Raw genomic sequence first — 16,321 nt, 5'->3', positions numbered from 1 at the left:
GCCTTGCTACTGAGTCATGATCAGAATGCTCTTGGTGCACACTTTCTCCTTGACAGAAATACAGAATGTTAGCAGCTGGAAGGGACCTTAAGAGATCATCTAGTCCAACAACCCCCCACCCCCGCCAGAGCAGGATCACCCACACCAGGCCACATGGGAGCTCATCCAGGTGGGTCTTGAATATCTCCAGAGAGGGAGACTCCACAACCCACCCTGGCAGCCTGTTCAAATGCTCTGTCACACAGTGAAGTAATTCTTCCTCCTGTTTCCATGGAACTTCCTATGCCTCAGCTTCCACCTATTGCCCCCATGTCCTGTCACTGGGCATTGCCAAGAAGAGCCTGGCTCCATCCTCTTGCCACTCACCCTCTGCATATCCAGAAGTATCACTGAGTGCTTTTAATCACAGTTATCTTCTGCATACTGTTTTCTCTGTGTGCCATACCCTCCCAACTTTGTGCTTACAGCTTCCTGAGGAGAACTAGCCTCAGCAATCCAGAAGAACTGTCTCCCCACAAAACCAGTCAAATTGTGCAATAATTTTAACCATAAACCACGACTGGATCATACTGCACAACTGTGCTGACCATTTACAAAGTGCAAAACCTGTTCCTTTAATCTGCTGCCACTGCCATTCTAGATCTGTAAATCAGAAAAGAACTACAACAAGCTGGTGAAGAATTTAACTTCAAAATGATGCATGCATGCACAACTGTCTTCAAAAATTCAGGCCTGCCACCTCTCCAAATAACCCCGATTGCACCTCAGAGCACTGCTTGCTGCGTTGTACATTTACAAACATAACTGTGCCACAGTGGCCTAGCTGAAATAATTTTGCCCTTCAAAGAAACCCCAGCAGTGATACAGAAATGTCAATTAGGAAAAGAAATGCTATCAAAGCAATGCTGTTTTCAGCAATTTAATTTTACTTCCAGTAGTGTTTTAGGATTCACTTAATACCTGTAGAATTTCATTCGGTAATGACAGAACCTGTTTATAGGTATTAGATTTTAATCCTCCTGATTTTACAGCACAAGAAAGTGGGCAGCAGTGTCTTAAGAACTTCCTTTCTGACAGCTGAACAAACGAATTCTTAGTATTGTGACATTTTGATAGTAGACATTCAGTTTCTGTGTTTCAGCAGAATTACAACAGACTTTTGCACAGATCATCTGCCCTGCTCTTTACCCCTTTGTTGGTCAAAACTATACATAGTAAACACCCAGGAAAAAAGTCCTTTTTTATTCTATGACACTGTATTAATACAATAAATATACAAAACTTCAGAATTACTGAGACATGCAACAGAAGGACAGAGGAAGTGCATTTGTACAGAACCGTGACATTCACCAGGATGGCAGAGCGTTGTTGGTAATTTACAAAATATACAAACATCCCTCAGATAAATAAAACCAACTCCTAAATTACAGATCAATGACTACTGACATTCCAGTGTTTAAACTTCATACTTTGTACTCAGTTTGCCACAATACTACAAAATGACAACTCCAGTGGGCGCCATACTCTGCTAAATTAGTAAGAGACTGTAAAATCTACTTTTCATTAGGTACAAAATATCTTAACAAACATCAGCCTTCTGTTGTCAAAGTTAAACTCTGAACTTCTTCGTCCCCTTCTAGTCAGAGATTTCTGGCTCAAACAATTTACAATTCACATGTAACTGAATGCTGAATTTCACTTAGGAGGTTTAAATTGGTACATTCAACCCGTGACATTACAAAGCAACGCCCCCTCTACAAAGAACATTTAATATGTGTGTTTTTCAAAGACACTTTAAGCATCTGGGGGAAAAAACTACCTGCCAAATTCAGGTTTCATGCCTAATTTTTTTTTCCATAATATATTCCAGCGATGTATATTAGTATGCAATCTTCAACCTAAGTTAAATTGCAAGGGAAATGCCCCTGGAATTCCTATCAAAGAGATACCAAATGGCTGTTTTAAATTTACATTTAGAAGTCATCCACAGTAGAGTTCCTAGCTACAATTCTCAAGTTTAAAAGACGATAAAAAAGAACAGTCTGGATATGCAGCTGCTAGAAGGACGATGCCTGATCTCAATAGAAAACCGTGGCTTTATCTGGAAAGCTTTTAATAACATTCCACACAAATTGAAGGTCAATGCCAGCATGTCCACTAGTATGGCATTCTAGAGCCCCTATTACACAGAATACTTAAATTGCTTTTAGCTTCATGATGCAGAGGACATTTAGGAGCAGTTATTGTCATTAACATGAACTTCAGCATAGATGAAACTGAAATTTCTCCAAATTAAACTTAGATTGAAGTAAATGAGTAAAAAGAAAGGGAACTAATTGGGACTTCATGCCAACAGTACAATACTGATCCAAGGAATAAGCCAGGGGGGTTATTTTCCTAATGCTCTTCTGTTATTATGAATACAGTGTAGTGAAAAAGCCTCTAATGTGAGTTGGTGCACATTCAAAACATGAAGGAACCTCACTGTTTTATGCTTGTCTTACTAAAGGTTACCGGACCATGTTCTAGAACACGATGATGGTATCATTATGGATTGTTCAGTTCCACAGCACCAATTCAACCTCTTGGGCCTCCAGGAGTTAAAATTTAACTTTGTTTAAGATGAGGATTTCTCACCTTTCCAACTCAAAATAGTTAAAAAGCTTGTATTCCCCAGTTTAAATCACATCACAGAGGTGGCTGCATTACAGTTAAAATTAATTCAAGTATCTGTTGAATGCAATAGCTTAAAAAGCCTGGGTTTAGACAATATTCCTGTTAGAAAATTAAATACTGTATCTTAGTTTTTGGACAAGTAGTAAACAGACTAACTGACTAGGCTAGAGATTTAGTACCATTTTAAACACAAATCTACACTTAAAAAGAACCCCAGAAGCCCCCCCAAAATACCAAACACAACAAAAACAGCACTGCATGTAGAAGAGGGAAGGGGGGCAAGAAACTAGTGTTGTAAGAGTTACTACTGGGTTTTTTTCCAGCAAAGTTATTATCCCAAGAGACAAATACTGAAATTTGGAAGTAAAACCCAAAGGACCAAAAAACAAATATATAATCATTTAGCTCTGCGATTGAAAACATCAATTTTACTCAAACCCATCACTTTTACCTCCCTTCAACTGTACACTGCATTTCACATTCCAGTACAAAAATGTTTACACACCACAGCCTTTTCTCATGGGTAGAGAATACTCCACAAAATCAAACAAACAAACAAACATTATTATAAAGTGGAGTGGGTAACCTCTGGACTAAACACTATCTATTTGAACAAGATCAGGTAACTCAGCAGTGTTCATGCAAACTTACAGGTTTATATCAAAAGACTTAGCCTAAAAAGAACCCAAGTATAGAATTAATAGTATCTACTCTACTTGTATTTATTCTCCAGCAGCTGCTGAAACTGCAAAAGCAGCAGGAAACCTAACTTTCTACATCTCTCAGTCTACCCCACTTCTTGTTTGAAATAGGGAAAACAGTTCTTACAAGGAAAAATAATTGATCCAAAGTGCTTTTCTGAAGTTAAAAAAAATACCAGGGTGAGACACTTAAAAACCTTCCAAATGCTTTATACATTTATGCCTAGGCCAATTATTGAAATGATTTATCCCCATAAAATACGGAAGGCTTTAAGTTCTAGAATGCAACATCTGAAAAGATGGGGAAAAAAAAGAAGAGTTATCTTTTGGAAATAAATAAATTGACAATAAAATAAACCAGACATTTCCCATTTACCCATGCACAGCTGCAGAAGAGACAAACATGCTGTGTGACTTTTGTTCTAGGCGTCTAGGGAATATAATCAGTGACTGGAAAAATAAAGAGAACGAGGGTGATGTTTTACGGTGCCCTACATGCGGTTGCCCTTGAAGGCGTTCTGAGCGGCACTGGTTGCCGCCGTGGAGGCGGCGTTGGCGGCAGCTGTCTGCACAGTCTTGTTGGACATCACTCCCGTTGCGAACTCCTGCTGCGCCTTCTCAAAGCTAGCGCCGGTCGTGCGGTAGAGCCCATGCACCTACGGCAGTGGAAGAGCAGAGAAGGAGTGATGAGGACCCCAACATTTCTTGGTAGACTATAGCAGAGCTGTGCAGTGGGAAAATACGGTTTGCTCATGTGTTTGATAGGATCCAGAAAGGATCAAACAGGTATTTTTCCACAAATCCTGCAACTTTTGATTGCCCTGCTGTGTGTACAGTGACTGCAGCAATACCTGTAATGTTTTGCAAGCTCAGACGTGTCTGGGGTACTAGTTGATAGTAGGCCAGCAGTGTGCCCAGGTGGTCAAGAAGGCCAATGGCATCCTGGCCTGTACCAGGAATAGTGTGGCCAGCAAGAGCAGGGAAGTCATTCTGCCCCAGAACACAGCACTGGTTAGGCCACACCTTGAGTCCTGTGTCCAGTTCTGGACCCCTCAGTTTAGGAAAGACGTTGAGTTGCTGAAACATGTCCAGAGAAGGGCAACAAAGCTGGTGAGGGGTATGGAGCACAAGCCCTACAAGGAGACGCTGAGGGAGCTGGGGTTACTTAGCCTGGAGAAGAGGAGGCTCAGGGAAGACCTTATTGCTGTCTCCAACTACCTGAAGGGAGATTCTAGCCAGGTGGGGGTTGGTCTTTTCTCCCAGGCAACCTGTCCTGAAGGGACAAAAAGCCTCAAGAATGCTCTGAATCAGACAGTGGGGCAGGATCCAGCAGGTCTGGTTTTTCAGGAAAATGCCCAGGCTTGTCTGAACATGTCCTGGAGCCCAAGTGGGCCAGGTGTGTGTGCCTTTGGCCACGTTTAGACGAAACTCATTCCATAGGTTACAGTGTCAAGTTTTTATCTCTCAATCTTTGTTGTCACTGGCCATTATTGCCTCAGAAAATCTGTAAGTACCAGGCCAAAGAGCCAGAGCCTTGCCTTGCAATTGTTCACGCTCTGGGAGGAATCACAAGCATCGCTTGGAATCTGAGCTGCATTTCAGTTTACCCAGGCAGGACTGCAAAGATTCCTCTCTGTATAGAGTTGTAAAGCCCAGGAGCAGACAGACGCATCTTGCCGGGCCAAGAGACAAACCCCAGGAGGAGCTGAGGTCCCAGGACAGTTTCCTTTTATTGGAAGAAGGAACAAGCACTGCTGTGGAGATTGCAAACCCTGTAAGCCTCAGCAGCAACCTCTTTGCTACAAACCTTCCAGCTACAAAGCCTTCAGAGATAAATCCTCTCCCTCTCCCTCTCCCTCTCCCTCTCCCTCTCCCTCTCCCTCTCCCTCTCCCTCTCCCTCTCCCTCTCCCTCTCCCTCTCCCTCTCCCTCTCCCTCTCCCTCTCCCTCTCCCTCTCCCTCTCCTGTTCTCTCCTCTAGTGGTTACTAGGTAAGGCACACCCTCAAGAATATAATTTAATCCCCATTACTTTGCAGAATAGTACCTCTCTCAAGCAGGAAAGCAAATGCCAGAGCAAACACAAAAGACAAAAGAGGGGGAATAACATGTAACTTACCTTTTTAAACATAACTAATGAGATAACAGCAGATGCTGTGAAAAGTGCAGCTATGATTATCATCATAATGCCTACAGGAATACTCTTATTAAGACCAGTAAGGGATGAAATCCACCCACTGAAGGAAAAAGAAAGGAAAAACTTTATTAGTAGAGCACATGAACCATTCAACCACAGGTATCCACATCAAGGGAAGCATTACAACCTGCATTTTCTGACTGACTTTGAATGTATTTGAAGGAAAAGTCATGGGAATTATACAGAAGTATATTTCGCCTCTAGAATTAGTTTTCAGAGCTTAGTTTCCATTTTTCCCAGTGCACATGGTAGAACTGTACAAAAAACTGGAGCAAAGATGATTACCCTGGAGCAGAATTGTGAGGAAATTAGAGAGCTGCTCATCAACTTTTTTGGGTTTTGGTTTGGGTTTTGTTTCTGTTTTTTTCATGCTGTCATTTGAGACTATCTTAAGACTACATGATTTCATGAAAATGTCCATAAAAAGATAGCTTCTAATTTCTTGAAATATTAAACAAAAACACGTCCCACATGAACTTTCTATGTGCAAACTCATATACATGACTTCTCAATTGAGGTCAGTATGATCATCTTTGAAGTGGATAGCATCAGATTACCAAATAGAAAAGACTGCTGTATCAGTATCTACTTCAAACATTTCCCCATTCTTCAAAACTGAATCACCAACAGAAAAATACAGTACCAAATTTGGAACCACAAAAAGCAAGTTGCTTTAAGAAAACAAAGACAGAAAAGGTTCTTCCACAGGCAAAAAAAAACCCTCTCAGATAGTATCACAGTTGCTCCCTCAAATATGTGTCCACTTTTTCATATATGTCTTATTTGCTCTATCAAATATGTATTGGTCTTACAGACAGTGCAACACTATCCAAAACAGAATACTCACCAGTTTCCCCATCTTTGAAATCCTGCAGCTTGAAGGACATGTACAGCAAATTGACAGATATATACAAAGAAGAATACGAAGAACCTGAATGAACTGTCACTCCTGAAAGAGTTGGGGGGGAAAGATTAAAGCAGATAAGAAACTGATTACCTTTTGCAAATACTCTAGTATCAATCTAAGAAACTTCTGTACATTAGCTAGCAGAAAAATGTTTTCATTTATTGACACTGGCTTGAAGTATCAGCAATTCTGTGGGTTTGTAGCACATTTATTTACAAGAGCCGCCCTCTCTTAAGCTGACATATTTGCCACCTGCACCTCTAACAGAGGTAAGAATAGCAAATAAAAGCACTGTTCAGCACACAGCAGGGGCTCTGAGACTAAACACAGGAGATTTTTTACAATGCACAAAGAACAGAATTCTGCTTCACTGAAAATCAGCGCAGACCATATTCCTGAAGTAGCTATTGCTTCAAAGTAAAATATACAAAGAAGTTTGCTGTTTAAATTACTAAAATGCCACCCTGACAAAGGGTGAAATACAACCCACCCCCCACCCCAAAGACCAAAAACAACCAAAAAACACCCCTCCCCCCCCCAAACAAACAACATTTACAAAATACAAATGTACTGGCAAAATCCCAACAATGCCCTCAACTTCTTACAGTCAAAAGTAATGGTGGTATGATATGCTTGTTACCAGACTTCTTAAGACAGTAGAAATCATTTAGTTAAGTCATGGATCAGATTTTGCCATTAACAGCTCATGCTGCAGAGGAGAGTTTCTCCTTTTCTATTCATTTAGTTCAGTTCAATAGCTACTTCATTTTCTGCTGAGCAACTGACCAAAAGATGAATATGCAAGTCGCAGGGTTTCTTTTCCAAACAATCAATACTCACTAACAAAAGCTAAGTATTTACTAGAGAGAAATGCAAGTTAAACTCTATGATCCCTCAAAGATGTGTGGGTACAACAATACCTCCTTAGTTAGCAAAAATAAGCGTCTCATTTAATCTAAAGGCCATGCTTAACTGCAATTTCTGGACATCAATCTCTCTCTACATGGATCAGTGCATCTTAAATGAGAATATCCTGAAACAAATCAATGCAAAGGAATATTCCAAATAAACACAGGCTGATTCCCAGTAAGATTACTGGCTGATTTTCCCTACATTCTGATTGTCACAAAAAAAAAGAAAAGAAAGTTCAATTTTGCATGCAATTCCATTCTTAAACACAAAGCTACCACACCTGTGTGAAGCCTGCAAAGACTGCCAAAAAGTAGGGAAAATACTGGAGTTTGATTATTGCACACCTGCTTTACTCATTCTTAAACAGTCTTAGTTCAATTCAATTGCAGGCACTAGAGGTTACTTAACAATGTAAGATTTTTAAGTGTAGAGGTTTAGGAACTTCATTCATGAAGCCAAAAATTGTAAGACACTCTTAACTATTAAGCTACATAAATTCTTGGTGTGAAGGGACAGAGATTTAAGGAGAACCCTCCCTAAAATTGCTATCCACCCAATACAAAGTTAAATATTTCCTACAGCCATTCAGTCAATGTTAGAAACTATAAATACTCTTTAAAGTACTCCACAATATTCCAAACTATCACTACATATCTTTCAAATACAGTAACTTAAGTAATGGCAAACATACTATTTGTTTCTAGTGAAAGCACGTTAAAGGATTGCCACAATGATAATCAATCAAATTCCAGAATGTTAATGCATTTCAACAAGTTTTCAAATATCTGAAGTTTTTACCTGAAAGCTCCATAAAGTGGTCTGTACCAGCAGACAAAGGAACAAGGGGTAAAAAGCAAGAACCAGAGAATACTCAATCCAAAATCAACCCCTCGTGTGGCGTCAACATAAAACCAGGCCAAACATCCAAAGATATTAAGGAAGAGGGTCACTGTATGGACTGCAGAAGCAAAAACAAGCTCAATTAAGTTATGTTTATACAATAAATTATTTCAAGTGCTAATACCCAAACTGAGCATTTTTAAAGAAAACATCAGCATGCTGACAGTAAATCAATACTTTCTCAATACCATCAGCAAAAAGTTGATTTTCATCCAGTTTTCTAAATTGCAGATTAATGCTGTATTTAGAAGTGAAAGTATCAAACATGAAAAATTCAAGTACTATAAAGTATACGGTATCGTAAAAGTATATAGTGTCATAAACCCACAACATTTTCAAACTTAACATTATTATACACAGCTGCAATAATTGATATTTTTACTGCAGTAATAACTAGATACAGGTATTTATCAGACTACTGAATGTTGTTTGAGAAAAAGCTTATAAATGATAAGAAATACGATAGGTTGGACTCGGTGATCCTCGAGGTCTCTTCCAACCTTAGTGATACTGTGATAAATTTAGCACTCTTCAAACCCTAGTTTGAAAACAAACATTTCCCAAAAAAGTCTTTCAACGAAAAGATGATTTCCATGGATAGAGCACAAGAACCCCAGGTAGAAAAGATGTTTCCCAGTAAAAGAAATCTCTAAGAACCTGTTCTGGATGCATTTAATACATATCGCATATTTGAATCTGTCTTGTCACATTCATTTTAAATCTCTGCCGTTTCTGGTGCTCCATCCCTAGCTCAGGACTAGAATGTTCCCACTGGCAGACATTTTTACAAGTTAAAACAACAAGTTACAACTTCAAAGACAAAAATTACTTCCTATTTTTCTTCATCAATAAACAGTCTTTCAGGAAAGATTTTACTATCTTGGAGGGCAGTTTCTGTCCTTATGGACCAGGATAAAGTATTTATAATTGCAGAACCTGCACCTTGTAGCAGATAAACATTTAGTCATTCTACTGTAAGGTGAGGTGAACAGAACCAACAAGATAATAAAGATTCTGAAAACAAAGCAAAACAAAATGACTCTCCAAACTCTTTGGTGCCCTCTTAACTAGTACTTGAGTCCTAAATCAACTTAGTAGGAAAAAGATCTTAAAAGCAGAATGCCCTATACCATTGCATGAAAAAAGGGCTTATGAAGAGCAAAACATTTCCCTCAGGCAAATTTTCCTCCAAGAATTTCTAAAATAAAAAGCATTTAATGTATCTGCTCATCTTAGGATTGTTCAAAGGGGTCAGCAAAGAAACATTTGAGAAATTCTGTGTGTACACCTCACAATGCACAACAGAGGACACAAATCCAAATTCCTGCCTTCCTTTGATAAATACCAGAAAGCTTACCAAGGGGGATTCTTTCTTTTTCTAATCAATAATGGAATCAGGGAGATACCCTGAACACCCACATCCTGCTGCAATTTGAACTTTCTGAAATTACTACTTTTTTTCATAATTACAATCACAGTAACAGTTTTTAAAGAATGCCATCGCTGCAGAACAGAGCTGAAACATCACACCCACCACTAATAACTACCAGCACAATAAAACCAGCAACAGAGAGGTCAGCTTCACTACTGTCACAGAATCTCAGCGGCTAAAAGCATTGGCAAGCAATGGACAAAGACAAAGGACTTCAGTGACAATTCCCCCTTCTCTCTGCCTGCTGCAAGGTACAGAAAGGTATCTGTTCTCTGAACCAACACCTTCACTATGTGACCTACACCTGTGTTAGTGTTGTATGAACAGACAGGTCTTTTTATACTCAGGATAACAATTTTAAGTACCTTCCACCTACTTGCTCCATCAAATTAAACCATGTTATGAGTTATTAGAAGATAATGACTATCTGGGGCCTGAAATGACTTATGTCTTTAGCAGGAGTCTGCAACATGTCTATGTCAACGATTTCAGAGCTACACCGAGACAGTACTCAGTGCAAACTGATCTAAGAAAGTTTTCTCCTAGTTTAGCTGTGGAAACAGCTGATGTTAAAATAAAATAAAAGAAATAAAAGGGAGCATGCATGACAGAATAAGCATGAACAGTGGACAATGACATCAGTTTACTCATTTTTATTCCTGCAATCTGCCCTGTAAAGAAAGAGTTCTACTCAGATATGTATTCCTTGTCTTCATCATCCGTTAATGCCTGAAAGTGAACTGTAGATAAAGACAAACTGCACCAATACTATCTCATATCTACATTATTGAGACTGTTATTTTGAAGTTCCATATGGGACTGTGTGGAAAGAAATTGTTGTAATACATTTCATTTCAGTAATATTTTAGTAGATGCTATTTTGGGGAAATCAGAGTCCTGAGTAGAACACATGGTAAAGAAATCTCTTCTTCCCAGGAGTAAGCTGGACTGTTGCCTTATAAGGGCCTGCCTTGAGTGGAACTGGATGCATACAAAATGGAGGGTTTGGAAGCCACAGGCAGCTAACCAGTGAGAAGAAGGCTGGTGACATTTGATCACACCTAACCTTTAAACACAGAAGAGGTTCAAATGTAATTTTGGCTTCTGTCCTTGCCCCTTCTGCTCTTTCAGGAGAGGGAGCAGGTGCTATACAAATAACAGAAGTATTTTCCCTAAGGAAAAATATGTCCTAAAACAAGCTTATAGCAGCACAGCACATAAACACATGCTATCAAATATGTGGTGGGTTTTTTTCTCTACAAAGTATATGAAGACTCCAGCTGAAATATTTGACACAGTCCACATTGTAAAATTCTTGAGGCTACACACCAAAAAAAAATGTAATACAGAGTGGACCAAGCAGCAAATGTGTAAGACAGCAACCAATCAGACCTCTAGAAAACACAACCTACAAAGAATGGGAAAGCAAACAATGTTAACTTAGCCAAAAGCTTCTGACTTAGGCACACAAAGGGTGTTCCCCATAACAACAGTGAACACAACAGGGAAGGTCAAACACAGAAAGAGAAAATGAAATTACATACTGGGAAACATCTTCTAATGATAAAAAACTCTAGAGAACAGGCTTGCAGGGAGTATATGAAGTGTCCGTCTTTGCAGGTAGAACAAACATCAACACAGACAGAACCATAGAACTGTTGAGGCTGGATGAGACCTTAGAGTTCATCAAGTCATCCACTTGCCTAGGGCTCACAATACCACCACTACTGCTAAGCCTCTAAAGCCACTAAAGCATGTCCTTAAGCACCACATCCACATGTCTTTTAAATACTTCCAGGGATGGTGACTCCACCACTTCACTAGGCAGCCTGTTCCAATGCCTCATAGCCCCTTCTGTGAAGAAATTTTTCCTAATATCCAACCTGAACCTCCCTTGGCACAACTTGAGGCCACTGTCTTGTCACTTGTTGCACGTGAGAAGAGACCAACCCACACCGTGCTCCAGCCTCCTCAGAGGTAGTTGTAGAGAGTGATGAGGTCTCTCCTCAGACTCCTCTTCTGAGGACTAAACAACCCTAGTTCCCCCAGCTGTTCCTCATAAGGCTTGACTTCAAAGCCCTTCACCAGCTTCATTGCTCTTCTTTGGACATGGTGTAGCACCTCAATTCTCTCTCGTAGTGAGGAGCCCAAAACTGAATACAGTACTCAAGGTGTGGCCTCACCAGTGCTGAGTACAGTGGGAAAATCACATCCCTAGACCAGCTGACCACACTATTCCTAATACAGGCCAGGATGCTGTTGGCCTTCTTGGTCGCTGGAGCACACTGATGCCTCATATTCATCTAGATGTCAATCAATAGATAGATGCATGTACTATTGACTGTACTCTTAGACAGAAGGATGGATGAGATTAAACTCTCCTGAACACAAAATACACCATTAAAATCAACACTTTAGGGTTTTATTTTCCTACTGCAATCTACAGTTTCAGTCACCACTCTTTGAGTATCTTTAAAATTCTTGTTCATGGAGAAGGAAAACACAACCTATACTAAGTAACAAGCCAGGAAAACTGTCATTCTATCAGCAATCCACTAAACCACCAACAATGGTCTTGAACTACAGAATAGAAAAGCACTGGCAGCTGATTGAAGCCATCTCTAACTGATTGCTGTAGTTCAAAAAACATGGGAGCACTCAGTCAGTAAGAGGAGAAAAAAAACCCAAGAGGCCTTCCCCAGGGAAAAGAATAGAAAAATATGTGCAAAGATAAAAATCACATTAAAAAAATAGAAAACTCTGACTTCTAATGCAAATAGAGAAAAGATGGAAGAATTAATGGAATACAGACACAGACAAACTTTCTCCTGTGATAAAGAGCATGTAGATCTGAAGAGCATAAAACATTTTCCACAGATACATAAAGATCAAGAATAAGGATATAAAAATGGATACTAACCTTGGAAACATAAAAAAAAAAGGAAAGTTTTTTTTTCTAGGACTGCTACTAAAGAAGAGGAAAACTAACCTAAGTATACAGAGTTCTCAGCACGCAGTACTAGATTTATCCAAATGTGGTCATGTTCATACAACCCCTAGGTTTTACAAGACCTAGGGTGTTCTGGAAGAGGAAATAAAATGAGCAGTAAGCAGAAGCAGGCTGGCTTGCTTGGGAATACGTTCCTCCACTGAGGAGGCATAGCCACTCTAATGAGCCATGCATATATGATCCTGGGAAAGAGAAGTCACAGGAATTGATTCAACAGTCAGCCCTAAGGCATGGAGTTTTCTACTCAATCTTTCTTTTTTTTTTCCCTGTGAAACAGATTGTGTTTTTCTTTTACTTTACTATGCCCTCTTCCTTCTTTCTCAAGTAATCCCTAAGCCAGAGTAATAGAGCTAAAGGAGGAAAAGAGCAACTTATCCAGTTCCACATGCAACTGCACGCAACACCATTCTCGGTCTGGAGAGACAGATCCTGTGGAGACACAGAACTCCAAAGAGGATTGAGTCAGACAACGGAACTCACTTCAAGAACAACCTGGTATAGAACTGGGCCAAAGAGCACGGCATTGAGTGGGTATTCCACATTCCCTACTATGCACCAGCTGCAGGGAAGATTGAACGCTACAACGGTTTCCTGAAGACCACTCTTAAAGCCATGGTGAGTAGATCTTTGAAAAACTGGGGAAAACATTTAGCACAAGCAACCTGGCTGGTGAATAGTAGAGGTTCAGTGAACCGAGCTGGACCTGCACACTCAGATCTGCTACAGAAAGTAGAAGGTGATAGAGTTCCTGTTAGAGAAAAGAATCTGTTAGGTAAAACTGTTTGGGTATTTTCTCCCTCAGGAGAGGCTAAACCTGTCCAAGGGGTGGTTTCTGCTGAAGGTCCTGGTCACACTTTTTGGGTAATGCAAGAGAACAGTGAAATCCAGTGTATTCCACAAAGAAATTTAACCTTAGCTGAGAGAGTTTAATTTCAGAGTGTTGTACAGATACATCGCGTCCAAAGGAAGAATCCCTGAGGAATCTACAGTGCACGGACCCTGAGAATCCTGAGAGCCCTGAGTCAACTGAGAGTCCCTGTTTCCCTTTTCTTTGCTTCGTCTCCGAGGAGACAAACTGTTTTCCATTTTCTTGATTTTGGATTTTCTTGGACTTCTGAATCATCTACATTTGAGGATAGCCGGAATGGACTATGAACTTTACTTACAAATTGTAGATATTGTTTTAGATTGGATGGACAGTACGAACAGCCAATGAAACTGTTTAGAAGGGGTAGATTGTGACCGTTTTAGGCTGTGCCTTCAAGAAAGGGACAATGCTGGAACACACTGGCTGAATGTTTTGGTATAAAAATTGAAAACAAAGATAAGTCTAAACTAATTTCATTGGTAGATTTGTAGAATGCAACTTTAAAGTTTTAGTTTTAGTTCAGTTTGAATCTCAGTCAGTTCAGTCTGTCTTTTTCAGTCTGTCTCAGTCTCTCTGAGCAACAGCTGTGCTGGATGGAGTTGACCCTGAATTAACTGAGCTAACCAGATAAGAAACTACTTCTTGCATATGCTTTGAGCTAACAGAATTTCCTCCTTAATAATTACTTTTTTCTCTCTCTCTAACCCTTTTTGGGAAAGAAGGGAGGTAGGGGGAGAAGGGGGGTTCAGTTGGGGGAGGAACCCCTCTTCTTAGAGGAAGGAAAAGTTGTTTTTTTTCTGTTACGTTCTTTGCTGTATATTTCTGTATATATTGTAAATACTGTATATTGTGTATATAATCATCTGCATTTCATCCTGCTTATAAATATAGCTCTTATCCATTTCTGCTTCTCTGACTGAGTTAGACATGGTTTTCTTTGTATGTGTGTGAGAACTGAACTTTCTCTCAGCACCACAAGGACTTAGCCTACCTAGATGGGAATTTGTCATAAGCACAATACCTATAGATTTTTAAATATCTTCTTTATTTATTGACATAAGAAAGAAACATAATATTGCCACTGCCCAACTTTCATCCTCACTTTGCTTTAAATACACTGCACTTCTAGAACTCAGTTCTGCAAATAGAGCTATGATAAAATTTTTGAGTATTGATCTTAGATTACATATAAATCTTGACTGTCTGTCAGATTTATGACAGTGATTTAGTCACACATTCTACAGTGGTTTTAGTTGCTTGTTTGAAGATTCATGGCCTAGCAGTAACTGCAGAAAGCTGTGGATTATGCAAAGTAGAATTCACTTAATTGAATGCTGACTGCTCTTTGTACATATTTCCATTATGTAGTTCAATCACACTAACAAGATGACCAGGTAAAGGTTAACAGAGATTTGCTAACTAAATCTGAAGCCTTAAATAAGATACAGAGAAGTTCTGAAATTCACATTCCTTTTGTATGCTAAAAAAATATTAAAGGCAACAAAACACCTAAATCTCTGCAATTTCTTCAGAGAAATTATTAGGCTCTCATCACACTGGACAAGGCAGAAAAAAACAAATGTTGTGGTACTGGCACATTTGGTTCATCCAGCATTTCTCCAGTCAAAACACAGCACCTGAATGAAGGCAAAATTAACCCCACAAAGATGACGTACAGCATTCTTGGTGTATGAAAGAGTTTTAACATGGACTCATTCTTGAACGAATTTACTGTACACTTTTTTCCTAAACAGACTATAATGTTGCTAAATCTCTACCATAGACTCAAAATTATATTGAACTATACAAAACTATGTATATTAAAACAAACAGGTATTGTAGCTCTTAATATCACAAGTCTATTAAAACTTTGTTAATTATATTTTTAACATAGAAGTTGGTTGTAAAAAAGAGTGAAATTATTTCTAGGTTAAAATTATTTCTAGGTTAATAAATGATCAGAGCTCATTTTACAACAGAGATACTTAATCTGGAAAACTGCAATACGCTGAAACCAAACTGCCTTATGATAATCCCCGCCACCCCCTTTTTTATTTCTATGGAAGTTTCTGTGAAACAATTCAATACTTTTAAAACTGATGTTAGCAAAAAGATTTTACTTTAACATTTGGCTTATGGATTTAAATTATTTCTCACTACAGATGGTGCAAACACCAAAGCAGCAGGTATATACTGTCAAGTTTAAATAGGCACTTTGTTTTTTCTCTAAAAAAAGCAAACACTTACACATCCACAAATAGTACATGATCTTTACTGTCTTCTGGAATTCTACAGGAATGTCTACAGAAAAGTCCTGGTAGAAACAAGGACCTACTGGGAAATTCTCAGGAAGAGGTGGCCAGTTATTTTTTCTACCTGCAAAACAGAAAAGGGAGAAAAAAAAATGTGCTTTATAGTGCAGTTGTAATTTCTGAATAATAGGAAGAGACGGGCATTTGCACCTCTTCAAACTGTTTCATGCATGAGATTCACAAGCATATGGATAACTTAGGCTAGCAAACCCAAGAGTTTTACCAAAAAAATCCTTACACAATACTGAAAAAAGCTTCAAAACAGAATACAATGAAGTGCAGAAAGATTAAGTAAAGTGCAATATTTTAGCTATGTAAAAGACCAAGCGGGCATATGACAGTTCCTAAAATGTTATTAGAAAAGAGAATTCTTCACCAAACCAAGCAATTATGCACAGAAATAATTTCT

At 39.1% G+C, this 16,321-nt stretch overlaps 1 protein-coding gene across 1 annotated transcript in view; it reads right to left on the bottom strand.

The window, feature by feature from the left end:
- Positions 1-379: 379 nt before the first annotated feature.
- SCAMP1 (secretory carrier membrane protein 1) overlaps positions 380-16,321 on the bottom strand; it is a 60,027-nt gene continuing 44,085 nt past the window's right edge. The window contains exons 5-9 of the mRNA XM_054178442.1: positions 15,848-15,976; positions 8,189-8,348; positions 6,419-6,520; positions 5,494-5,611; positions 380-4,033 (exon numbers count right to left, since the gene is read on the bottom strand). Of these exons, the coding sequence (XP_054034417.1) occupies positions 3,869-4,033; positions 5,494-5,611; positions 6,419-6,520; positions 8,189-8,348; positions 15,848-15,976 (674 nt within the window). The 3' untranslated portion in view covers positions 380-3,868. The remainder of the gene's footprint in view (positions 4,034-5,493; positions 5,612-6,418; positions 6,521-8,188; positions 8,349-15,847; positions 15,977-16,321) is intronic.

This window comes from Dryobates pubescens, chromosome Z (genome assembly GCF_014839835.1).
Source record: "Dryobates pubescens isolate bDryPub1 chromosome Z, bDryPub1.pri, whole genome shotgun sequence".
Classification (NCBI taxonomy): domain Eukaryota; kingdom Metazoa; phylum Chordata; class Aves; order Piciformes; family Picidae; genus Dryobates; species Dryobates pubescens.
This window is presented reverse-complemented; position numbering and strand designations above follow the sequence as displayed.